The sequence below is a fragment of the Podarcis bocagei genome (genome assembly GCF_964188305.1).
Source record: "Podarcis bocagei genome assembly, chromosome: 5".
Lineage (NCBI taxonomy): Eukaryota > Metazoa > Chordata > Lepidosauria > Squamata > Lacertidae > Podarcis > Podarcis bocagei.
This window is the reverse complement of record NC_138129.1, coordinates 49,830,036-49,855,429: the sequence shown is the minus strand read 5'-3', so window position 1 is coordinate 49,855,429 and position 25,394 is coordinate 49,830,036. Positions and strand designations below refer to the sequence as shown.

The 25,394-nt window shown below is 45.0% G+C and overlaps 2 protein-coding genes and 2 long non-coding RNA genes across 7 annotated transcripts in view; 2 read left to right on the top strand and 2 right to left on the bottom strand.

Moving 5' to 3' along the window:
- ELAPOR1 (endosome-lysosome associated apoptosis and autophagy regulator 1) overlaps positions 1-16,371 on the bottom strand; it is a 59,777-nt gene extending 43,406 nt beyond the window's left edge. Inside the window, exon 1 of one of the 3 annotated variants that reach the window (XM_081194156.1) lies at positions 16,241-16,371. Coding sequence is in view for 2 of the 3 variants with exons in the window: in XM_081194154.1 (XP_081050280.1) it covers positions 9,868-10,044 (177 nt within the window). In the remaining variant the exon portion in view is untranslated. Of the gene's footprint in view, positions 1-9,867; positions 10,184-16,240 lie in introns of those variants that run through there. The other 2 variants (XM_081194154.1, XM_081194155.1) reach the window with 2 other exon arrangements.
- Positions 13,190-20,925, top strand: CFAP276 (cilia and flagella associated protein 276). 2 transcript variants are annotated; one of them, XM_081194232.1, is made up of 5 exons: positions 13,190-13,545; positions 18,264-18,380; positions 18,816-18,931; positions 19,465-19,598; positions 20,731-20,925. In XM_081194232.1, the coding sequence occupies exons 1-5, from the start codon at positions 13,465-13,467 to the stop codon at positions 20,799-20,801; spliced, it is 519 nt and encodes a 172-aa protein (XP_081050358.1). In that variant the 5' UTR covers positions 13,190-13,464; the 3' UTR covers positions 20,802-20,925. The 2 variants fall into 2 exon arrangements, with proteins under 2 accessions (XP_081050358.1, XP_081050359.1); XM_081194233.1 differs by lacking the exon at positions 13,190-13,545 and adding an exon at positions 16,456-16,574.
- A 519-nt stretch (positions 20,926-21,444) lies between these two features.
- LOC308587001 lies at positions 21,445-24,692 on the top strand. The gene is made up of 2 exons (XR_014008182.1): positions 21,445-24,169; positions 24,246-24,692. It is a non-coding gene; the product is annotated as an uncharacterized lncRNA (long non-coding RNA).
- A 9-nt stretch (positions 24,693-24,701) lies between these two features.
- Positions 24,702-25,349, bottom strand: LOC308586996. Its single transcript, XR_014008177.1, has 2 exons — positions 25,020-25,349; positions 24,702-24,879 (listed from the first exon to the last, which is right to left on the bottom strand). It is a non-coding gene; the product is annotated as an uncharacterized lncRNA (long non-coding RNA).
- Between the last annotated feature and the right edge of the window lie 45 nt (positions 25,350-25,394).

Sequence of the window (25,394 nt, the reverse complement as noted above, 5' to 3'; positions counted from 1 at the left end):
TTTTTTTTTTTTAAGTGAGAAACAGAAGTTACAGCTCTGTGTTGTGCAACAAGGGGGCTAGGTGGGGCAGGTGGATATATCACAGAATGTATAAGGATCTACTGGTGAAGCAACAATTACCGCAGACCAAGCCAACCATTGTTGCACTTGAGCACAACATTTAAGAAACAGGCGAACTTGCACACGTTTGCCAGTTGCTCAGTTGGTCATCTGTATTGTTCATTCATTGCTACGGGGCTTCAGCTCAAACAATAAAACATTATCCTGGAAAGGACAGTGCCTCATTAATGAGGCAATAATTGCACATTTGTAAAACAAAGAAGAGTGCTAATTAGGCTGTTTATGCTATTGTCCATGACAGGCCACAACAGAGTGAATTCAGCAAGATCCATTCTCCTGTTTGCTATGGCTCCATACCTTTTCATACCTAAGCTCTGAGTGTGGATGCAAATGATAAGCAGACACATTACATAGAGAGCACTTTAAACTGGTGTCTCATGCAGAATGTCCAGTGTTGGCACATCAGTTATTTGTAACACTTTGCCTTACAGGCTGCTACACACCTCTATGTCTTGCAATAACGTGGTACACAATGGGGACCGCACGTGATGCTCACCCACGAGGAGCAGCACTCGTGTGCCTGGATTTAAAAGCAGCCACTACATGGCTGCTCTTCATTACAAAGTCAAAGACTTGCAAATTATAAAACATTGCATGTATAGCAACGGTGATTGGCAGCCTTTTCAGTTCAGCTTCTTTATGCCAAAACACCTGATCTAAAGACTAGGTGCAGCAGCACTTAAGTGTTAGGAAGGATGTGCCAGCAATACAAAATCATAAAGCATGAAAGTTACATCAGCACTACAGTACTACTGATTGACATCTATGCAGAAAAATGATGTAAATTAGGGAATACCTGTATTATTTAAAATAAATTACCAGGGGATTTTCAGTCCCCTGAGGCTCCAAGACTCATACCTATTTAGAGTTTGGAAGCTGCAATGTGGCTTGTCTAAAGAGATTCCTAAAACTTGAGAACGGCAAGCCAAATCCAGTTGTACAGGATGCTTTGGCAGCCAAAAGCAGCACACACTGCAAAATTGAGTATAGCTCCCAGGACCTCCTGCTTCTTTTAAAAACGAGGATAAGGATTTCCACAGAATAGAATGATTTTAATTGAGGTATATGGACCTGAGTCATCTCAAAAAGCAGAAGAGGGTGGTGCAGTGTAAATATACAGCGATATACATAGTTCCAAAAGGGAAGTAGCTGGGATTATGACTTGAAAAATGGCACATTACCTGGAAAATAAATTGCTATCATTTATCTTCTGCAGGTTCCAATTGAGCAGCAAATTACGTGAAGGAAGTAAAATGTCAGTTTGTGTAGGAGAAACGTTTACACAGGGCAGAGGGGCTTCTGGAAGAGAGCTGAGAAGGAGGAAGCAGGTGGGACAAGCAGCCAATCAAAAATGATGACCAGAAAAAAACACAACTCCAACTGAAAGACAAGCCTGGCTATTAGTGGAAAGGGGTGAAAAGGTAAGGGAGCTGATGAAGCATTGCAGGGGCAGAATGAGACTAATAAGCCTGATGTTTGACGACAATTTTCTACCTTGCTTTCCTCACTCTGATATATTCCTAGAACCTTGGGCCACTCAATGAGGATGCACGTTGGAAATTTCAGGACAGCAAAATAAAATACTTATTCTTACAACAGATAATTAGAGTATGGTGATGGCTGCAACCAGCTTTAAAGGGGTGATTTGATAAATTCATGGAGGGTAAGGCTGTCCATGGCAAACAGCCATGAAAGCTGTATGCTACTTCCATGTCTCTGAATACCCATCACTGAGGAATATGAGTGCAGAGATTGCTCTAGTGCTCATGTCTTGCTTGTAAACTTTCCAACAGGCACCATCACTGAGATAACCGAATGTTGGAGTAGACGGACCTTCAGCCTGATCCAGCAGGGCTCTTCCTATGTTCTTAGCTCTACAGAAACTGACCTCATGATCAAGAATCTGAAGTAGCACTATGTACCGTAACAGATCCCCTTCCTTGTATGTGGGTACTCAACAGCCCAGTAGGGAGCCAGTTATGCCTTCTTGATTTATGGTTGCCACCACCTATTTCAGTCTACAGCCTGTCCTGCCACCCCAAACAAGGAGGGATCTGGGGTTGCCCCATTAACTATTAGATACTGGGATCCCGGACCAATGCACCTTGTGCCTCCAGCCAATCCCCTGCTCCTGGTGTCTCCCAGAGGATAGATTAATGTACTAGTCTAAAAGAACTCTGATCCTAAATTCCTTGTAGCTTTAATTCCAAGCAGTCTGGACGCATGGGGATGACTAGAATCCTGAGGTTGGCAAATGCACACACTTCAGTGGTCAAGTTATGAAACTCTATTAAGAATAGAAGAAAGAGGAGAGTAGGCAAATGTTCAACAGAATACTATAAACAAAATGAGAGCCTGGTGGCTCAAACCCCTAACTGATCTAACCAGTCAGCACTGTATTTCTAGTTGCTTATGAGTAAGCTGCAAGAATGGTCAGCTTCCCAGTGCATAGCAAAATGCTGTGTGGCCCTGATGCAGAAAGGTCACAGGCCTTGCACAGGTGGGGAAGCAAGAACAAAGGGAATGATCCTAGAGTACCTTTTCATGGGATTCCTGCCCAATGACCAATCAGACCTCAAGTCACATTTTATAGGTAAATGGGAGATACTTTGTCAGAGTAAGGTGAGAGGCTGAGGAGTCGTTTAGGGTTTAAATTAAGACCCAGATTTTCCCAACTTTCCGTCAGACAGTTTTAATCTTTCTCTTGTGAGATAGCCAGCTGGGTGGGGAAGCTGCGAGGGCTTTGCTCACAGAAATAGAGAAGCAGGAGACCAGTGCTCCTCTGTCACAGTACAGTGGTACCTCGGTTTAAGAACAGTCCGGTTTAAGAACAATTTGGTTTACAAACTCCGCAAAACCGGAAACAGTGTCTTGGTTTGAGAACTTTACCTCAGTCTAAGAACAGAATCTGAATGATGGAAGGGCACCGACAGCGGGAGGCCTCATTAGGGAAAGCGCGCCTCAGTTTAAGAATGGTTTTGGTTTAAGAATGGACTTCCAGAATGGATTAAGTTCGTAAACCGAGGTACCACTGTACTTACATATTCAAGAGTTTACTCATACAGCATATGGTGAGGCTAATGGGGGTGGGGGTGGAGTGGGAAATGCAGGTGTTTATCTGAATATCAAATAAATCTAGTAAAGCAAGGACAGCTAAGTCCAGGCTTCCGGTAAGAGGAAACACACAGTCATCAGTGTACGGGTGATAACTGTAGCACATAACCAATTACAGTTGCCTTACTAGACCAAGGTTATAAAAGAGTGAGGAGAAGCTGAAAACTCATTGATGCACAAGATGTACAGTGAAAAGGGCGATATTAAGACTTATAAATGCAGCAGCAAATATTTCTCAATGTAATTGTCCTATACATCAGCAGGAGCTTTTATCAGTGTTTCCAATACAGAACACTTTTTGTCTCACCTCAATATTTACGATCTACAAAAGCAAGCAAAAACAACCGTTTTTGTTTCTTTAAAAGAGTCCTCTTAATTCAGAAATATAGGAATTAGTCTGCGGTTTTATCTGGCCTTAGGCCAGGGAGGGGAACCTGTGACCCTTTAAATGTTGTTCGACTACAGCTCCCGTCGTCCTTGACCACTGGTTATGCTGCATGGGGTTGATGGAGTCCAATGAGATCTCAAGAGGCGGCTTCAGACAAGAGTATTTCTCATCCTAACCTGGAAATGTCAGGGTCTGAATCTAGGGTCTGTTGCAAGGCATGTGTTCTACCTCTGAGCTACAGGGACATATGTTTTATCCCATTTCTTGCTGCCTATAGCAAAGACATAAAAAGAGAACTTTGCAAACCTCTGTGAGACCATTGAGTAATATAAAAAGGACTTGGTTGAGGGGTTTGGGTTTTTTTGTTCCATCATAAGCATCTGCCTAAGCATTAACTGACAGGCCTGAATCAAACGGGGTGGTGAAAAGGAGCATATGCCCTGCGTGGCAGGTTAGTGGAGAGGAAAAACTGCTGAGTGGCTATAGAAAGTCCTTCCTCCTTGCCCACCCCAAGAAGAGGAAGGTGAGAAGCTGAAGCAGATGGGACGCAAAGGGGAGAAAGAGGGGCCTGGTGCCAGTGGCAGACTTGGGGCTTTCAAATTTCAGCAGTGCCCTGTGCCACGCTGAAATTCGGCATATGCGCAAGCACACACACACACAGCCTCTTGCCTTCCGTTCTAAGTCATTGTTTCGACATTCAGTGCAGGTGAACCAGTCATGCTTGGCTAAATCCACCTCTGCTGCTACTCAAGTCCTGCTGGGGAAGCTGAACCTGAACTTGGCCAGCAGACCAGGACAAGCTCAGAGTCAGAGCTTCCCAGCTTGTGTGTGTGTGTGTTGAGGTTCCACCATACAAAAACAGGGAAGGGGGGGGAGGAGGAAAAAGAGCCTCAAGCAAACCAGCTCCTCCATCCATTGATCACTGCCCCAGGCAGGCTTCCTTCTTGCTGGGGTGGGCGGCAGTACAGACTTTTGCCCCCTTTGGCAAAATTCGTAGATCCAACACTGCTAGCTAGAAGTACCGAGCAGCAGCAGCAACTGATCCTAATTACTTTAGGCAAAAAACAGGTATGAGTCTCCTGGAGCCAATAGTCAGGATCTATATCAGCATAAATTAAATAAAAATACAGCTATTCTGTTCTGCAGCTATTACTGATCCCATTGAGCAAATGAAAAGAGATGAAGGAGTTTCAGCATGCTCCGCGCTCTCAAAGATGACACTGGGAGAATTGGTCATTTCTAGAAAATGATTTTCTGGTGGGTGGGGTCTGAAAGAGCAACACTTTGATATATGAAAATGCGCTTCATATGTACCCCAGGGGTGGGACATGGAATTACAGTGGTACCTCAGGTTACATACGCTTCAGGTTACATATGCTTCAGGTTACAGACTCCGCTAACCCAGAAATATTACCTTGGGTTAAGAACTTTGCTTCAGGATAAGAACAGAAATTGTGCTCCAGCAGCGCAGCAGCAGCGGGAGGCCCCATTAGCTAAAGTGGTGCTTCAGGTTGAGAACAGTTTCAGGCTAAGACTGGACCTCCGGAACGAATTAAGTACTTAACCCGAGGTACCACTGTATACATGATGACTGGAATGAAATACTAACTCATTTTTTTAATATTATTTCACAACCTACCCAAGTCCCTAACCATGGTCAGGCTTTGTCTGTTCAAGGGCCTTTCCCTTGATGCTGGGCTTTCATATTGAAAGAGGACAAACACTAAGGATGGAACCCTAATCCCATTTACATGGGAGTAAGTCCTACTGAATTCAATAGGACTTACTTCTAAATAGATACACTGTTAGCCTTTAGCAGGCCTTTCACTTTTAGGAGATATAACAAAAAAAAACCCACATGCAGTATTCTACCAAATTGCTCATTAAGAAGAAAAACTGCTTCCAGGCTCCTGAGCAATAAATGCAAAAGCTTTGGGGATATTTGACAAGCTCTTGGTACTTATGCTTATTAATATTAAAATGGGAATTTCTTTAAAATGCTAATTGAATGAATGCCCCAATCCTATGCACGTTTACTCAAAAGTAAGCCCCACTGAGCTCAGTGGGACTTAGTCCAAAGAAAGTGTGTGCAGCATTACAGCTGACATAACTTTATTTTGAATTTCTTAGACTACCTATAATTAGCTACATACTATTTTGTACCTCCTCCTCTGTCAAATGGTTGGCTACAGCCTGCCCAAAATGCCTAGGGCCAAAGCAGACCAGACGAGATGCAGAAATAGAATCCCAGTTTTATTAAACTTCAGCAAATAGCAGCTGCATGGGAGCCCAATTATAATGTCTCAATAAGATGAATGGGCTGAAGGCTTTCCCATCCTTGCTTAACACACACACAAAATAGAGGGTGGTAGTCAACTAAGTTTCACACACAGTTGAGTTCGGTCCATTATATTCAATGAGTCTTTTAGCAGGGAATTTTCCTAAGGTTGTCTGACCCCACCCCCATCAGTCACTCCCAAGGCTCTGGACTCTGGTCCTGGATAAGTTGAGAACTAACATTTAAAGCCTGAAGCCACATTTAATTTCAATCATCACATATCACTCCATGTTCTACCAACCAGGGATGCATAATAACTGGCTTTTCAGGAGTTGCTCTTTCGAAACCTAGGCAGAAAACCTGATGCCAATCTCCAGTTTGTCCGAAATGCATCACTTCTAAGGCAGAACTAATTTTGCTGATATTCTGAAAACCTTCATCGACACTCTACCCTTGAATACATTTATTATTCCTTCCTTCTCTCTCCCCCAGAACACTGCACATTAAAACCAGAAACACTGCTCCAGTGAGGGCTGCAGGAGATTATACATTTAAATAAAACATGCACAGAATAATAAAAGTTAAAAATAGAGAAATTAGTCAGCTTGAGTTTGGCGCTTTTTGAACCTGGCACTTTCTGTTGCTATGCAGGGCAAGAGAAAAGGGTGCTGGATTCAGAGAGTGCCCAATTCAAGCAGAGGCTGGGAAGCAAGAATAGGAGCACCCATAAGAGAACACTTTTGAGTCTTCTTTTTCAAGCTGGCATCTCAACTTTACTTGTGCAGCACCTCAAATCATATGATGCCAGGTGATTAACTGGCTGACATGTTTTTCCCCTAAATGGCCTGGTGGGCATAATTAGGCCCATGAGCCAGAGATCTCCCACTGCTGCTACAAACTCTTCAGCACCACGATTCCATTCTATGAGAAGGGAGGCAGAAAGCACCACCCACACGCCAGCCTCTGAAGTCATGAGTGGCAACTAACTGTCACAAGCCCCCACCTTGCTTGCTCCATCTTTACTCTGGACACCCAGAGGTGATCTTGTTTTAGCTCACCCCGGGGTGATTTTCCCCCTCAGTCACAAGAGCTGCCTGAAACTGGATTGCAGAAAGGGTTGTGTTATATATAAGTCTAGACAAGTTTGTGTTTGTGAGGTCTCTTTTCATGGCTGTGCTACATATGCAATGTACTAGTGCGATAAACTGCGTCAAGTTATGATACTTTAAAATGGTAGCAGTGGGCCTCCTGGAAAGATGAGCAAATGAATAAAGTGAAATAAGCCCCACTGCATCTCGGGGAGGAGGGATGTTTTGCTCTGGCTGTTGGGTTGCCTTTGGCCGAGTGGGTCATTCAGCTTACTATTCGTGTAATTGGTTGAGCAAGACTAACTTAAATCCTTTCACAAAGTCTACTCTTGAGTATGACTAGATTCAACCTTCAGTTAAAAGGCAGTTGATTAATCAACTAAACATTATTTAATTGGCTGACAGGCCTAAAGAAGTGTTATTGCCAGGTTCATCTCTAACCGTTTGGCCGTGAGAATAATCCTCCTGCTGGAGCAAGTTCCACCAAAAACCTATGAGATTGACTTCCAGCAGGGATGGGCCACGCGGCATTTTTGAATGCATAATCAGCATTCATTCCCTGAGATTCATGCTTGTGAAGAGATGGGGAAGTGCAAAGAACACCTCGGCTTGCCTCCTATAAATATATCATTCAGCCATTTCACATAGTTGAAGTCACGTGCATCTCACTCTACCAAAATCTGAAGGAGAAAGAATTGGGGAGAACATTCATCCTCCTCACCTCCAATAAGCACTTAAGAACAGAGGCCTATGCCTCCCTTGGACCCCGAGGGAACCGTTGGAGGGTAGGTTTGCTGCTCCTGGTGTTATTTGGGGGAATCAGCCACCTATGGGGTGCTCACTTTGCTAATAGATGGCTCAATAATGGTAACTTCAAATTGCCTGCTTTAGTTTCTTCTCAAGTTCCTTTTCAAGAGTTCCAAAGTAATCAATTTTGTTTGTATTGTTTAAGTCTTGGGAGCTGCAGGCACAAACAATTATGCACAGCACTGCACCCCCAATAGAACACCATTGTTGCTACATTTTGGCACAGACAAAGGCTACAATAAAAACATCAAAATGGCATTTCTTGGTCATTTTGAAGAAGGGATTAGAATGAAGAAGAGCCCTACCCACGGCTACGATAGCCGAAATGGAATTCCTAAGTCCAGAGACCATATGCCACAGAATACGAGTTGCTGAGGGATAATAAGTTGTGAGGGCTCTTGCCTTCAAGTCTTGCTGGTTGGTTTCCAGAAGGCATTTGTTTGGTCCCTCAGGGAAAACAGGATGATGGCATTAGATAAATGGTTTGATCCATAAGGCCACCTTTGTTCTTAACAGAGAAAGAACTGTCAAGGGTGGAGCTCAGACATATAGTTACACCCACAGCATACATGCAGTACAATAAGCCATACAAAAATGGAATGAAAGTGCATTCTGGCTGTTGTACCAGCTTTTTGCAGGTGCAATTTTGGGTGTAACAAGATACCAAAAAAAGAAAAAAAACACAACAAAGATAAACCAGTAACAAAATTGCAAGAGAGAAAATGTACTTTTACAGACTGCAAGTTAAATTCAGAAAGCCTTGACATTCCCAGATCTTTAAAAAGCACACACAACACACAAATGCAAGTATATGGCAAGCGTGGTGAACTACCTCACCCATTTCAGCCAATGGAATGTAACAATGGTCTGCACAATGACCAGAGATTAAAAAGTGTTAATACCCATGTACCTGGCAGCTATTTACGTGCAATTTTCCTCTGCTTTGTTTCATTGCCTTTGATTTTTGTTTCCATTGTCTATACTGTTCATATCAGTTTTCATTAAGGAAAAACAGGCATGCACAGGAGAAATTAAAGTCACTCTTTGTTGACATACTAGAAAGTTACTGCAATCTGACTCGCAGGCAACCTGCCATGTTACATGGGGGGGGGGAGCAAACACAATCAGTTTCCCAAGGTAGATTCCAGTCAGCGGTCAATGGGGGTGGGTGCAGGAAAGGGAGTATACTACAGTGCCAGAAGGTTGGACAGCACTGATCCTCCAATTTAAAGACAGACAAACACTCTTCTTCAGGTTTGTGAGATGTGTCTTTATCGTTACTCTTTAGTTAAAGAGAATTGAAGGTGGTGGTGGTGCTAGAAGTCCCGAAGGGACAGTTTAGAACTAGTTAGAACAGATCTGGTTTGATAGCTACTAAAATAATAATCCTGTGGTATCTTAAAGACTAAAACTGATCAAAGTGTAAGCCTATGGCACGCCAAGTGTGTTCATCCCATAAATGTACCTTTTTTTGCTACAGCAGAGGCTACCCTCTGGAATGGGTCACTAAGAGGCACCAACAACAAAAAGAGCACCATGTCCAGCATATAGGAAACATGGGGGGTAATGATCCAACAATGAAAATCACTACCTGCTACAGTACTGCCCTGGCTTCAGTCTGTTCCAGGAAAACTAGAGATTTCCTCCACCTTCCCTGGTGGTGGCTTGAAGTCAGCCTCTCCAGCCCCCATTTAAACATTCCCACAAACGGCCTGCCAGCCCTCCAAGTAGGTTTTGCTCACAGCAAGCTGTTGTTAGCATGCTGGCTAGGTAGTGTACTGGCCCCCACAAGACCCCCTAGGCGAAAAGCAGCCAAGTGCACTTCTGAGGTGTGCCTGCCTTCCTCCAACCCTTCCTGGGGCTACAGTATTCATTGATGCCGAAGAAACAATGCTCTTCTAGCGTGCCTTTTGCTCCACAAGCATCGCAGACTACTTTGGCGTCGAGTTTTATTCTAGTCAACACAATTTGATTTGCTTGAAGCCGAGTGTTTTTTCTAAGGCGTTTCAAATTTAGACACCCCCCTCCTCTGCTCCAGGACATGAAAGCCCCCTGCTCTTCCCCGCCGGTACCTCTTTGCAGGCGTGCAGCTCCTCTCCCGGAGTAGCGGCGCCTGCCCAAAGCAGCAACAGCAGAGAAAGCAGCAGAAGCGGCAGGCGCCTCCGCCCGAGCTCGGCACCAGGGAGGCACCGCCAGCACCCAGCTGTATCCGGCCGAGGAGGATGGACACCGCCAGCGGCCCCAGCCATCGTGGCGCAGGAGCGGCACCGAGCAGCTTCCCCGCGCGTCTGGATGAGGCGGCCACCGACTCACAGGTGCAGCGGCGGCGGTGGCAAGAGCAGCAGCAGCGGCAACAGCAAGCAGCGCTCTCAGGCGGAGATGGGATGCGGGAGCCCCGCCCCCTGCCCGCCTCGCGCCGCCCACACCTCGCTGCCTAGCAACCGCGGCTGCCTCCGCCGCGCCGGCCTCCGGCTCCCGCGCACCTGAGGCGGCTTGAAAGATGCGCCCGGGGGACAGAGGCCGTTTGCTGCTGGCGCGCGCGTCTTTCGAAGGGCGCGCGAGCCTCTTGGCGCGCTCGCCGCCGGCGCGTGACAGGCCGCGCGACCATAACAAAACAAAAGCCCGCCCGCCTAATTTTGAACAATAGGAAACGGCGTAGCCGGAGGGAAAGAGGTTCAAGGGTTAGGGTGCAAGCCTAACGTCGTTGGCCCCCTGGGAGTCAGCCCGCTGGATTCAGCAGGTGTTGCTTCTGAGTAGACGAGGGTTAGGCTCGCTCTGGGAACGACTAGGCCACACCACCTGCTGAAACCACTCCAGGGGGCGAACAACTTGAATTTGGAAGAGGGGCGATCAAGCCCCACCCCACATAATCGATCACATGGCATACACAAAATAAAAAATTCCTTCCAGTAGCACCTTAAAGACCAACTAAGTTAGTTCTTGGTATGAGCTTTTGTGTGCATGCACACTTCTTCAGATACACTGAAACAGAAGTTGCCAGACCCTTCTATATAGTGAGAAGGTGGGGAGGGGTATTACTCAGAAGGGTGGTGGGAATGGGAGATTGGCAGATAGCTGAGATGAGCCTGTTGACGACTCTTAACGACTGTAGTAGGTCTTACAGGAAAAGGCAAGGGGTGAGAAGGTGAGAAATGGCTTAGTCATGTATAATGAGATAAGAATCCAATGTCTTTGTTTAGACCAGGTCTCTCCATGGTTTTAAGTTTGGTAATGAGTTGCAATTCAGCAGCTTCTCTTTCCAGTCTATTTCTGAAATTCCTTTGTAGTAAAACAGCTACTTTGAGATCTTGTATAGAATGTCCTGGGAGATTGAAGTGTTCTCCTACTGGTTTCTCTGTTTTGTGATTCTTGATGTCAGATTTATGTCCGTTTATTCTTTGGCGTAAGGTTTGGCCTGTTTGTCCAATATAGAGAGCTGAAGGACACTGTTGGCATTTGATGGCATACACAATGTTAGACGATGAGCAATTAAATAGTCCCGAGATAGTATGTGTGATGTTGTTGGGGCCAGTAAGGTGTTGTCCAGGTGTATGTGTATGGCATACACACTATTTGAATGACGGCGCACATCAACTCAGCGGGGGCCGTTCCCAGTGCCGGATTTATGTATAAACTAAATAAGGTATAGCTTGCCCCCCCCCCGGAAATATTTAAAGGGGGGGACTGGATGTACATTTCAAAAATATAAGATAAAAAACATAAAATAAAACCTACATACAGCAAGTGTTTCGTGTTGTGTAGGCTTCTATGATGCAAGCAATGGGCCCCCAATCATTTTAAGTTAGAGCTTAATAATTATTTCACTATTAATATACTTCTTAAATGTATTTCAGTTCAACAATTGCTTTGTTTAAATACATATTTTATGTGCAAATGGCTTTAGATACCTATTAGGTTCATAAATTACCATATAGCATATATTCAACACAAAAAACAGCAACAATTTGTTGTTGACAAAGGACAGCTGGACATATAAAGGGCCCCATTACCTTCAGTAGCTTAGGGCCTCATCAAACCTAAATCCGGCCCTGTTCAGCCCCCTCAAATATCTCATTGGAAAGGCCGAAGGAACCTCGGGGCAGTGGCGTAGCGTGGGGGGTGCAGGGGGGCCCGGCCGCACCGGGCGCAACATCTGGGGGTTAGGGTTAGGGGGCGCAAATCCACGGGTTAGGGGGCGCAAATCCACGGGTTAGGGGGCGCAAATTACTTGCCTTGCCCCGGGTGCTGACAACCCACGCTACGCCACTGCCTTGGGGCCCGGCCCCTGGGAACTACGGTATCTGCTGTGAATCACTCGCAAAACACTCCCGCTCTTTAGGCTTAAAAGGACCTTGAATATTATAGGTTTGTTGTGACAGCTCAGATTTTTCCTCTTCTGTTCTAACGGGCCTCCCAACCACGTTTACAGAACGACTATGCCCACTGATGTGGTTGGTATAAATGGGGTGCTTTCGGTGTAGGAAGCTTAGAACTGGGTACCGATCTATTTGCAGCGCAGATGTTCCATGATCTTTCCCTGGTTGGTGGTTTATTCGAGAGCACCACAGAAAAGCAGCAAACCACGGAAAGCCAGTTTAAAACAGCAGCGAAACTGAACATTGAAAGCGCGCGCGGGGGGGGGGGGTGTTTTAAAAATCAGTTCTTGTCTGGAAAACAGCAAGGAAGAAGCCTGACCACTCTGAATTGGAAAAGTATTTCATTTTTATTTATTTTTCATAAATAATTTTTATTGGGTTTTACAAATACAAAGTACAGTACAAATAAACACAAATTAGGGGGGGGGGGAGTATCTATATTGGAAGAGTATTTTCCATGCAGCTGCTATTTGCCGCCAGCGAGGAGGTCCTGGCTCTTGGGTCTCACCAAAAGCCAGTCGTTTCTAACTCTTCATGCTATTGCACGGCCGCGTGAATCTGTTGCACGAGCGTGCTGCTTGGAATGGCGCGTGTCTTTGCACCAGGCCCTCGCGGATGTCTCTTCCTTTCTTTTCCCGGGAGGTAGGCGGCCGGGATGTTCTTTTAAACTTAAGAGGGCAAATGTTCCTTCCCGCTTTTAGCATACCCACGCGGCTGTTATAAACCGGTTTTCCTCGCAAACGTTATTAACAGGGAACCCACTTGCAAGTCTTTAAATAGGAAAACTACATATACAATTAAGAGCGAGATTAACTATTCGGTGCACTTGAACTACCAGCTATATAAAATCCTAAAAAAACCCAAACCTATTTTGGTAAATAAAATAATAATAATCCGCCAACGTCTTTTATTTCTGGGGATCGCGGCGTCAAGTCTGGAGCATCTTCTCTCCTCCCCGCCCCCGCCTCTCCCGATCTCTGTGCTGACTACTCAGCTAATTACACGTTGCTCTCTCAGAAGACCAATAGCCTTGCGCCCTCCCATTTGCACCGTCCTCCTTTCCTGCTGTTTATCCCTCCGGGAAAATTCTGACGTTTCCTTCCCTGCGCCGCTTTTTGTGCTACCATTTCCAGCCATTAGAGGGCGCATTAGAGACTGTGCTGCGGGCTCTAAAAGCCCGGGAAGACGGTCGCTTAGCAACCGCCGCTGGTTCCTAAACAAACCTGACACGCGGCGAGAGGGAACCCGCGATCTGCTTTTGCTGCCGCCACTGGATCGCCCATCCTCTGGAGCATGCCAACCACCAGGGACCCCTTTCCATTCCCACACTATGAAAATGAAGAGACCTGCACGGGCAACAACAGATGTACCCAGGTAAGAGGGCCACCTATTAAGAATGCCCTCACCCATTTAAAAACATTTTTAAATGCACCCCTTAACATTTATATTAACAAAGCGCCTAAAGTCATCTTCATCGGAGGGCTCATGCTATTGAACCTCTTTGGCATTAATGCAACTCTTGCTTCTACCTGACCTCATTGCTCTACCGCCAGGTGGGAAGTGTTATTTGATTGTATTTTTTTATCCTGCTTTTCAGACAAATATTGCCACCTAAAGAAGCTCAGGTCTATTGTTTGTTTCATTTCTCAGTAGCTTTCAGAAGAAAAAGTCTCAAAACAGTTTGACAATAAAATACAGCACGTATAAACTATTTAAAAGCAGAGAGGAAAAAACACTAGCAGGGAAGTCTGAACCTGGCAACTAACAGATTTTATTGCTTTGGTTTTTTTGTAAATTGCTTTGAGGGTTTTTACGGTCAAGCAGTGTACTAATTTTATGTAACAAACAAATAAATAAAAACTGATGAAAATGGTGGCAGGCATCTCTCCCTAGCAACAGCATTCCATAGACAAGAACACAATGGAAAAAGGCCTTTTGTTGTGTTTGAATTATTTTTAAAGAGACACAAGACTCAGGCTTACAAACAAAACAACAACAAAAAAAGGGGGGAGAGATACAAAATAGTTTCGAACCAGGCATTTATACGCACATTTGGGCCAGGCCATTCTTCGCTTGTGGTGTTTTTCGCAGAAATGCAAAGGAAGGATGCAAAAAGAGCCCATTTATGCTGAAGTTCAACCAAACTATTAACCTGGATTAAAAGGGTTTTGAATGGGAGGAATGCTATAGTCCTGCTTAAATTTCACTGGGTAGAGGAAACTTCTTATAAAAAATAAAGATTGATAAAAAGGAAACTGAGTGGGAAAGCCAAAGCAGGAGGGTTAGATATCTTCAGAACACTTGGGAATGGGGGAGGAAGGGTTATCCAAAACTACAGTAATAGAAGCTGAGCTACTACTTATACTGCAGATCAGGAAAGACGTCACAAAATCCAAAATAAGGCCAGAGTGATTAGCAAATGAGAACAAAACAAAACAAAAAACAAAAAGACAAATTTTGGCAAAACAAATGCAGACAATGCAGAAGTAAGGCAAATCACCAAAACCATTAGGACTAACAATAATAAAATGCTTTCAATACACCATAATCTGGAAAGCAACTAGAGAAGGCCCCCCCCCCCCCCGTTTAAAGATTTAACTGGCCCTTGGACCTCTCCTCAGGCCACTCCCCTCTCACGGGCCACCCCCTTACTTGGCTCCCTGAGCATTTTCCCGATTGCAGTTTGTCCTGGAACTCTGATAATGCCTCTTCCTTGTTTGTGTGTGCAAACCATCCTATTGTAGAAAGGTAAAATGTGCATATGTTGCTTTGCCTACTTTTGTCTCTGCCTCCAGCCACCACTGGCATATGGCCCTGAGAAGGTTGCAGAGAAGGGAATGTGTCCCTTGGGCTAAGAAAGAAGATTCCCTACTCCTCCCAAGGAGTATTTGTCCTGGTTTACTGGCCGCACTGGTGGGACGCGGGTGGCGCTGTGGGTAAAACCTCAGCACCTAGGACTTGCCGATCGTATGGTCGGCGGTTTGAATCCCCGCGGCAGGGTGAGCTCCCGTCGTACGGTCCCAGCTCCTGCCCACCTACCAGTTCGAAAGCACCCTTAAGTGCAAGTAGATAAATAGGTACTGCTTTATAGCAGGAAGGTAAACAGCGTTTCCGTGTGCTGCGCTGGTGCAGGCTCGCCAGAGCAGCTTCGTCACGCTGGCCACGTGACCCGGAAGTGTCTTCGGACAGCGCTGGCCCCCGGCCTCTTAAGCAAGATGGGCGCGCAACCCGAGTTGGTCACAACTGGCCCGCATGGGCAGGGGTACCTTTACCTTTACTGGCCGCACTTAAAGCATCTTAAAAAGTAGAGACATCACCTTGCCAACAAAGGTCCGTATAGTAAAAGCTATGGTTTTCCCAGTAGTGATGTATGGAAGTGAGAGCTGGACCATAAAGAAGGCTGATCGCCAAAGAATTGATGCTTTTGAATTATGGTGCTGGAGGAGACTCTTGAGAGTCCCATTGACTGCAAGAAGATCAAACCATTCTTAAGGAAATCAGTCCTGAGTGCTCACTGGAAGGACAGATTGTGAAGCTGAGGCTCCAATACTTTGGCCACCTCATGAGAAGAGAAGACTCCCTGGAAAAGACCCTGATGTTGGGAAAGATGGAGGGCACAAGGAGAAGGGGACGACAGGGGACGAGATGGTTGGATAGTGTTCTTGAAGCTACCAACATGAGTTTGACCAAACTGCGGGAGGCAGTGGAAGACAGGAGTGCCTGGCATGCTCTGGTCCATGGGGTCACGAAGAGTCGGACACGACTAAACGACTAAACAACAACAACACTGACCACACTAAGCCAATCTTTGCCTTTGCGCAGAGAGGAGCCTGCAGCCACTTTCTTCCTCCACACTCTTTATTTGCTGCAAAATAAAAAAGGGGGCTGGGAGAAGTGGCCCAATGACGCAGACAGCACTTTCCTTCTTCTCCACTGTCACTCACCAGGAAATCTATTTTCATGTGGTCATAAATCTACCTCTCTGCACCCTCAGATTAGGATGCACATTACTGGTAGTCCTGGGAACATCTAAGAGAACCCCTCTGACCCACCTACCCCACAAATCTACCTTAACCTCAGTTACGTTTGACCGGCTGGCTCCAGGTGTGAATCAGCAGTGACTTGTATGTTCCTGGTCAGATTGACCGGAGGGCACATCAACATAAGGAAGCAGCTATTTAAACTGGCTTTTGAGTGCCAGGTGGCACTTTGGAAGACAGAAGGCAATACTGGAAGATGTTGTCACAATGCACTAACCTCAGATAAGAATGCACATTATCAATACATTCCTTTTCCAAGCAAGATAAAGGACCACATCCATTCCCTTTCAACAACTTGGGTGAGGGAGCCCAGAGAAGCTCCCTACCCCATACATTATACTCTTTCCAATAATGGAAGAAAGTGTAAGTACATTGCAAGGAAGATTGTGGGAATAGAAAGAATACCAAATTTTATCAAAGGATGGTTCTAAAATCTCAAAGTGCCACAATATATTTTGGGACTGCTGAAGCCACTAATTTTACACAAATGCACTTTTATGAAAAAGTACTTTTAAGAGTAACTTGGAGACTCTAGACGACAAGACTACTACTCTCTACAAATAAATGTAGCCTCAGCAATATATAAGTGCTCCTCGCTTAAAACACTTCTCGCCTTTCTCTTTAAACCAGAGACTGCTTCCTGGTGGCCTGCACACAGCAGCAAATCCACAGCACGTGGTCCATCTGCTGCAACCTGTTGCCATGCCAAGGCTGTCTTGCCAGGCTTCGCTCACTCCTTTTGGGGAAGAACAGTGGCTCAGTGGTAGAGATTCTACTCTGATTGATTGGCTGGTTTTCTATACCACTTAATATATTAAAAATATTTCTACCGCTTAGTATATTAAAATATATCTAAGTGGTGTACAAAGGATGGCTGGCTAGCATCCATTGCCACAGCTGTGTCCCCTTCAGCTGCATTCTCCACCCCAGTTCCAGGTACAGTAGGTTTGTTGAGTTTCCCAGGGTGTCTAGAGAATGGAAAAAGCCCCCCCCCCCCGTTGTTCCTTCACCCTCTTGCTCTGTCCTACTCCTCCAGCCACTTTGCATGCAGAGGGTCCCAGGTTTAATTTCCAGACAGAGACACAGACCTCTGCCTAAAACACTGAAGACCCTCTGCCAGTCCATGTAGGCAATGCTAAGCTAAATGGACAGAGGGTCTAATTTAATATAATGTAGCTTCCTGCATTCCCATCTCAGAGTATAGAAGAGAAATGATGTGAGGTGAAAGAACTCATGATGCTGCCTCTTCTGCCAATGTGCTGTCCTCTACTCTGAAAATATGAAAACCAGCAGGTTGGGAGTGTGTGTGTGGTCGTTGATAGGAGGAAGGTCATTTTAGCTACAGGTCAGAAGACAACAACTCATTTTTAACCTCATGTAAATCATCCCATAGACCCTAATCTAGCACAGGCAGCAGTGTCAGGCATATCAATTTTGGCTTTATAGATTTGATTTTATGTACTTAGCTTACTCACAGCCATGATCACTCTTGCACGAAGCTTTATGAATGAGCATGGGTTACTGTTCACCCAGAAAAAATACTGATAATGAGCGCTAAAATGCATCAACTGTTACCCAAAATTTGCTGATGGCTGAAGATTAGCAAATGTGGCATCAGTTCCCCAGAACACAGACACAGCATCCATACCAAGAACTTGTGGAACACAGAAATGTCTAAAACAGCGTAGGGCCTGGGTCCAAAAGGCCGTGGGAGAAAGGGGTAAAAGCAGCACCCAATATACAACCTCTTCTACAGCAGCTTCTATATGCACTTAACAAGAGCTCCAGATGCACATCCCAACTACTTTTGTTGCTCACTGGGTAACTATGAGAGAGAAAGGAGCATAAGCGAAAGTGTTACTTTATAATTTGACCAGTAATACTACTCAGTGAGGCACAATGCCTCATTTTGGTTTCAGATTGGTCATCCTGAAATAGCACTGCACAGGGTTGGCCCACCTCACAAGTAACTTGGCTGGCAGGGTCCATCTCCTCAGGCTGAACAAGCTTGCAATCACTCCTTTAAGTCTCTTATACTTCTTATTGATCCAGAAAACTCCCTACTGTATGCCTACTCATCTTGCACAGCAACGAGACCCCTGGAATCGACTACATGGAACACCTACACTAGCAAGCATCAGAAGAGAAATCTGGTATACAGAACCTGAGGTAAAAATATTCACCTGATGCTACCATCCTTTGCTTGTGTTGCAAGGCTCTTTTGCTTTGCCCTCAATCGAAATAGGTTGGCTTTCATACACTGTCAGATTTGCTTTTAAATGGGCTACACTTTGACCCATCAACACGTGTAGTTGCACTGTGTACTTAAAGCAGACTTATAAAAACGTCAATACAGTGGTACCTCTGGTTACGTACTTAATTCGTTCCGGAGGTCCGTACTTAACCTGAAACTGTTCTTAACCTGAAGCACCACTTTAGCTAACGGGGCATCCCGCTGCTACCGCAGCGTGATTTCTGTTCTCATCCTGAAGCAAAGTTCTTAACCCGAGGTACTATTTCTGTGTTAGCAGAGTCTGTAACCTGAAGTGTATGTAACCCGAGGTACCACTGTAATGATTTCCCCATCCCTCCTTAAATGCCTAGGTTTCCAAAGACAGTCTGGATTTTAACCTCAGTGCCCTGTACAATCACCACAAAGACCTGCTTAAAGACAAGAGCAAGGTAGTTCTCCATAAGGAGACCCTATTTGATGACCATGGGTAAGTGTAATTCATTGCTCTTGTAGAATTCAGCAAACAGCATGACTCTCCACAGAATTTGCATGAGCCAAAGGTGCAACATTTGTAGCTATGAGGCAGGTTGTTTCTGTACTTTACTGAAAACGTTTCTTCATCTATGTGCAGATGAGACACACCATTCTCCTGCCACAGTAAAACAGTGCAGGAAGTGTTTCTGCTTTGGCTTGTATTGCATGAGTATCCCATATCTTATCCATCTGCACTTGCAGTAATAGGCACGTACAGACAATGCTGAAGCAAGTAGCTTTGCACTGCACACTGGAAACCCAAGCCAGTGAATGTTACCTTGGCAAAATATGGGTCTCTACTTACTTAGCACTCTATATTGTCTTAGGGTGCTTCTCAGTGAGAGCACACCTACAGATCTTAAATCACTTTAATGCTTACAGATACAAAATTCATACTCCAATGCAAAAAATATGGAAGTGATGGCCTCTGCCCAGAATTTATTACTTTCTTGCATGTTAACACATGTTCTCACTCTTGTTTTTGAGACAACTGAAGGGTTTAGAGCCTGTGAAGGAACGCACAGCATCTTCGATTCAGCAGCCTATTTCCAAGGGTATATCTGTGAGACACTGGGTCAACCCAGTAAGAGAGTCAATCCACAATATTGAAGGAGCTATTGGTAAGCACAAGTTGTAGACATTCATTTTACCTCTCCTAAAGAATTACCCCGAATCCCCGCAATGGGGTGAGCTCCTGTTGCTGAGTCCCTGCTCCTGCCAACCTAGCAGTTCGAAAGCATGTCAAAGTGCAAGTAGATAAATAGGTACCGCTCCAGGTGGTAAGGTAAATGGCGTTTCTGTGCACTGCTCTGGTTCGCCAGAAGCGGCTTAGTCATGCTAGCTACATGACCCGGAAGCTGTACGCCGGCTCCCTTGGCCAATAAAGCGAGATGAGCGCCGCAACCCCAGAGTCGGTCACGACTGGACCTAATGGTCAGGGGTCCCTTTACCTTTAAAGGGAGTAAGATCATAAATCCATAGTGACCAGCTCATGTTCAGCAAATCTAACTCCTACCTAGACACCCTAATCTCCCAGGTCCTTTTTAATTATTTTGAATATCAAGCTTCTTTTATTTACATTATATAATCATATTCTTCAACCTATCCCTGTGTTAAAAACTAATACATTCAGAGTAGATGTACTTTTAAAATCAGGGTGATGAAAGCTCCTCTACATTTATATTCTGCTTGAGAAACCACTGAAATGAATGGTGTGGATCACACTTTAAACTAGACTGGAGAAAAGTCTTTAAAAACATTGTTGAAGAAGAGTTTGGATTTGATATCCCGCCTTTCACTCCCTTTAAGGAGTCTCAAAGCGGCTAACATTCTCCTTTCCCTTCCTCCCCCACGACACTCTGTGAGGTGAGTGGGGCTGAGAGACTTCAAAGTGTGACTGGCCCAAGGTCACCCAGCAGCTGCATGTGTAGGAGCGGAGACGCGAACCCGGTTCCCCAGATTACAAGACTACTGCTCTTAACCACTACACCACACATTGGCCACTAATTGATAATAATTTTAGAGCTAAGCAGAACACGTGCAGGTTCTGTGCATTCATTTAGATCTCCATTTTTTTTCTGTTATGCTGCTTAACATCATCTGGAAACTTTTGAATTGATGGTTTTCAATTTAACACAAGAAATTAAGAGCTTCCTCTTAAATTGATGTGTGGTACTATTTAAGCTCTGATTGGAAAATTTCTCAGTGTATGGAATACTCAGAAAAAGTTGACTGTGACTTTTGTCTTTTCAGAGTCTCATCACACTGCAGCCACTAACAGTGGATACTCACGCAAAGAGAATGGTGGGATCTTCTACCACTAAGGGTTTTGCACGGCCATGATTGCTGCTTCTGTCGTTTCAGCCTGTGTTTACGTGTATCTGAGTTAAGTCTTCAATGTTTGCTTTCCTTTTAGGATCCTTGATTAAACCATCCAGCTTCACTGAATTCTAGTAGCAGCACAGCTATACTGTTCCCCAGTACAGTACTTGAGAGGAACAAACTGCTTCTTGCCTATCAGCAAAGTCCAAGTTATCAGGCCTAGTAAATCCAGAGATTTTGGTTAGGAATTGAATCAGTTACAGTAATCTGAACTGAAGTCCTAAAAGGACAGCATTTAGAAACTATCACTTTAGGCAGGCAGTGCATTGCACTCTCACAATGAAAAATGCCAAGGTTAAACTGTTGTAAAAGCCATTTCTCTACTAATTCAGGCGGCTAGCTAGTTTCACTATGTTTAAAAAGGGCACTGCACATATGGACAGGAATGCCCATCTTTATTACTACTGAGTCTTTATTACTACTGAGTCTTGTCTATGCAAACAAGTCCAAGGGCTGAACCCTTAAAAGAATGAAAGCAAATAGTACAGTGGTACCTCAAGTTACGAACTTAATTCATCCCAGAGGGCTGTTCTTAACCCGAGGTGCGCTTTCGCTAATGGGGCCTCCCACTGCCGCCGCACTTCAGCTCACATCTTGGGGCAAAGTTCGTAACCAGGAGCATGTACTTCCAGGTTAGCGGAGCTCATTACCAGAAGTGTTCATATGTAACCAGAGGTTCCAATGTATGTTTAACATTCAAGAAAAAATACACTCAAATGAGAACAGGCCAATTATTTCTCAATTTAGCCTAGCAAGCAATCTCTCTAAGTATGTCTTCCTCCTCTCGACTCGAAAAGCACATGAAAATGCTGACAGGTAGAAGGAATTGTAGATTCCCTTTGTCATTTTGAGAACTTAAATTCTGAATCTTAGGGGAGGCCTGCTTTCTGTAATTTTAACCACCAGAGGCCATTTTAACTGTTACTGTATTATCAGCCTCCACATGGTGGCAATAATTTGAGAAGCAGCCCTATAAGACATGGGCACAGCTTGGGAAATATTCCACAGAAGGAACCACGGAACATGCAAGCATCATGAACTCTTTGAACAGAGCCTGCAAGTGTCCTTTTATAGCACAAGGAAGAGGCTTATGGCACCTTAAGGACTTAACGAAGAGCTTTCTTGGACTACAACCCATCTCACCATCAGTCCATTAGATGGAATGAAGTCGGGGCGGGGGAGGGGAGCATGCCAGAATTAATTGTTCCAAGTTGTTTTCGCACCGCGAATTTCATTAGCATTTATTGGGAAGGCCTTTTCAGGAAAGCCAGCAGCCTTGTGCGAGGGACGGGGATGGAGAGCGGGAGTCGTTGTCGCAGCAAAGGAAGACGCCCGAGGCAGGAACAAAGGAGCGGCTCAGGCGGAGCTGCTGCGGTCGAGCCGGATCAGAATCGCTCCAATACACATTGGCCAGGAGGAGGGGGAAGGGAACCCCCCCCCCCGCAGCCTCCAGCCTCGTCTATCTGATCAGTTCATCACCTCCGGCTTAAAACGGCCGCCCGCTCGCTTCACCTGCTTCACTGCACAGCGCCCGAGGGCTTCGCAGGGAGAAGGGTTCTTCTCATCTCAGGCCTGGGGAGGCGGCAACATCCCGGCCCGATCAAATAAGATCAACGTGTAAATGAGGGAAGGAAGTGCCGTAGCGCAGGGGCTCCACACGCGCGCCACTCAACCCACGCACACGCCTCACGCAGCGCACGCACCTCCTAGCATCCCCACACATACCTTCCGCGCCCCACCACAGCCACACACCACTCGCTCTGCCCCTGGCCACTCTCTGAAGAAGCTCCTCGCGCCCCGCCTCCGGGTTTTATACCCCTGCCCCGTTGCATGATGGGAACCGCGCAGATCGCGTTCTCGCGGTCCCTGCTGAGTGCCCCGCCTCTTTCGAGTCACCCTCAACTATCAAGAGAGGGGCGGGGTTTGTGGATTCGCAGACCCTCTTCGCTTATAGGTTTCCCTGTGGAAGTATCCACAACCCCGGAGATTCCGGGGTGGAAGTGGGGAAGTTCCCTGAAGGAAATTGGGGTGACATTCAGTATTCTGGCGTCATCTGTGGCTGGGCAGCGGCTTGTGTTCCCTCCGAGCCCCCAAAACAGCAGTAAAACTTGGAAGCCCTCGTGCTGCTTAAAGAATGATTCCCCCGCCCTTCGCCAGCTGCTGTTACCACCGAGAGCAAAATAACTGACCTTTGTGGGAATAAAGTTACGGTAGACAAGCTAGCCACCTGCAGATTCGCTGCCCTGCATTTTTGCTGGAGACTCGGGGGCAAACTTTAGAAATCTTTTTCTTCTTCGTCCATTGCCATGCTACCGAGAGGAAAGCCATGGTCCGGGTTATCCTTGCATCCAAAACCAGCTTGATTCGTCTCCCATACAACGCTTGGCTTTGGGCCATGGTTTGTCTGGAGCAAGAAAGCCCTGTTTTATTTCCAAGCACACACACACACTCTCTTGTTCACTTAGCCATTGTTTGCCTTAGCTGCAAGAACTGGGCTTGCTTTCACTATTACAAGAGATACAAACATAATCAGAACAAAAGTCCCATTATGTTATATAAAATTGGTTTCCTAGTAAATTCTAATAATAAATGTACTTGGGCTTGTGGCTGAAGTCTCTGTAATAACAGTAAAATATATAAGAAGCTACAGCTGTTTTCATAGCCATTCCTGCAGAATATCACTTTCCAATTATCCACAATGGGAAATGGAAAAAGACCCACTGCATAAAGAGCTGAGGGACTGTAAGTGAACACTTAAATGGCATGCAGTGCAATATTTCATTTGCTATAACTAGAGTTACAATTCTAACTATACTCACTCTACTAAATTTAGCAGTCCTGGTTTAGTATTATGAGATATTCCAAAACTCCGAAAAGATATTCCATATCCTCCTCTTGAAATCTGCCTCTAGAAATGCTAAAACCCTCCAGAACAAATTTTGAGGACACACAAAGGGCTGTCAGAAGGGAAAAGAAAGGTAGAGTCCATTCTGATCGTGCATAGACATCTTTAGATACAACTCATAGAATTTTGCAATGCAGTGCTAGCTTTTCAATGGAAGGGCAGATGGAATAACATCAAAATAAAGAACATAAACAGATGGCCTCCAATGGTGAACTGAGGATGGTTTATTTACCCAATATATTTCTAGCTTGTTGACTTTCTCAGAGGCAGTTTTTACGCTTGTAAAAGAAACAAACCAGAAGATCAAAAATATGTGCTACCACCATCACGAATGCACATTTGAGGTCTCTTCTCAATATTCCTGCATTATTTTAGTAAAAAAAAAAGTTTAAAAATAATTTTAAGGTGGTTGTTGTTTAGTCGTGTCCGACTCTTCATGACCCCATGGACAAGAGCACGCCAGGCACTCCTGTCTTTTAAGGTAGTACACATTTATTGCCTAACACCCTTTACATACTCAGCTTCTCCTGCTAACGATTAGTTCCAGCTTATGTCCTGCCTTTTCAATATGTGCTTGTGTGTGAAGTTGACATTTCACTTCATACAAGAAATCAGGAGTATAAAGTCAAGCAATAAAAGCTTTTGAAGAGTAATAGAATGGCTCACACAATGATCTTGGTCCACTCTCCCAGCCTGAACTACATTGCAGGGTTCTTGTGAAGAACATGCTTGCCATACTGAGCTCATAGAAGAAGGCTAGAATAAAGATTTGATAAAAGAGATAAATAGTGGTTCATGCTGATTTTACAAATAATCACACTATACAACATGATAGCTTAAGCCATAATACAACTGTTAGTCTTTAAGGTGTTAATGACTATTTAACTAGATGGAATTCAATATGTTGAGCTATAAAATCCAAGTTGTTTTTTTAAAAAAAGTACAGACATATTTAGGGATGCTCTCACTGCTATATCAATTCATGCTCCCTTGACGTGAACATGTCTTGAATTTCTTGAAGATTTTTTTCATGAGTAAAGATTCCAATAAGCTTTCTTGATATATTGGTTGAAAACTGAACAGAAAATACAGATGCAGCTGAACAGGCTAGACCACTGTGAAGAAAACAGAAAAACACCATCTATTCCCATTTTTATATAATTTTGTATTTACTTTTTCACTAAACACATGCCTACAGTATAATTGTGCACATAACCTTTTCATACAGTGCCAAAGGCTGCCAATTTCCTCTTACCAAGAGATTTGGGGAAGCTTTAACCCTCCAGATGTTGCTGAACTACAACTCTAATTATCCCTGGTCATTGCCCATGTTTGCTGGGTTTGATGGGAGTTACAGTTCAGCCTGGTGTGCCAACACCTAGGGGTGGAGGGGGTCTCCACCCCCCTCAATATTTGCTGGCAGGGCCCCCTTGATGTTGGGAAGTTGGAGGAAGCAGACTGCAACACTGTCCAGTGTCTAGCTCCTCCCGAGTACAAGAGAGGAAGCCATGCTGCTCTGGGCTCCCCACTCAGCCTCCTCCCAACAATGTGACGTCACAGATATACATTGTGCATTGTACAAGAGAGGAAGCCATGCTGCTCTGGGCTCCCCACTCAGCCTCCTCCCAAC

Bases quoted from the DNA above. Each gene is read 5' to 3' on its own strand.
- CFAP276 (XM_081194232.1), top strand. From the start codon at position 13,465: ATGCCAACCACCAGGGACCCCTTTCCATTCCCACACTATGAAAATGAA. The intron at 18,932-19,464 runs GTAAGTGTAATT...CTTGTTTTTGAG, and splicing joins ACCCTATTTGATGACCATGG to ACAACTGAAGGGTTTAGAGC. The intron at 19,599-20,730 runs GTAAGCACAAGT...TTGTCTTTTCAG, and splicing joins CAATATTGAAGGAGCTATTG to AGTCTCATCACACTGCAGCC.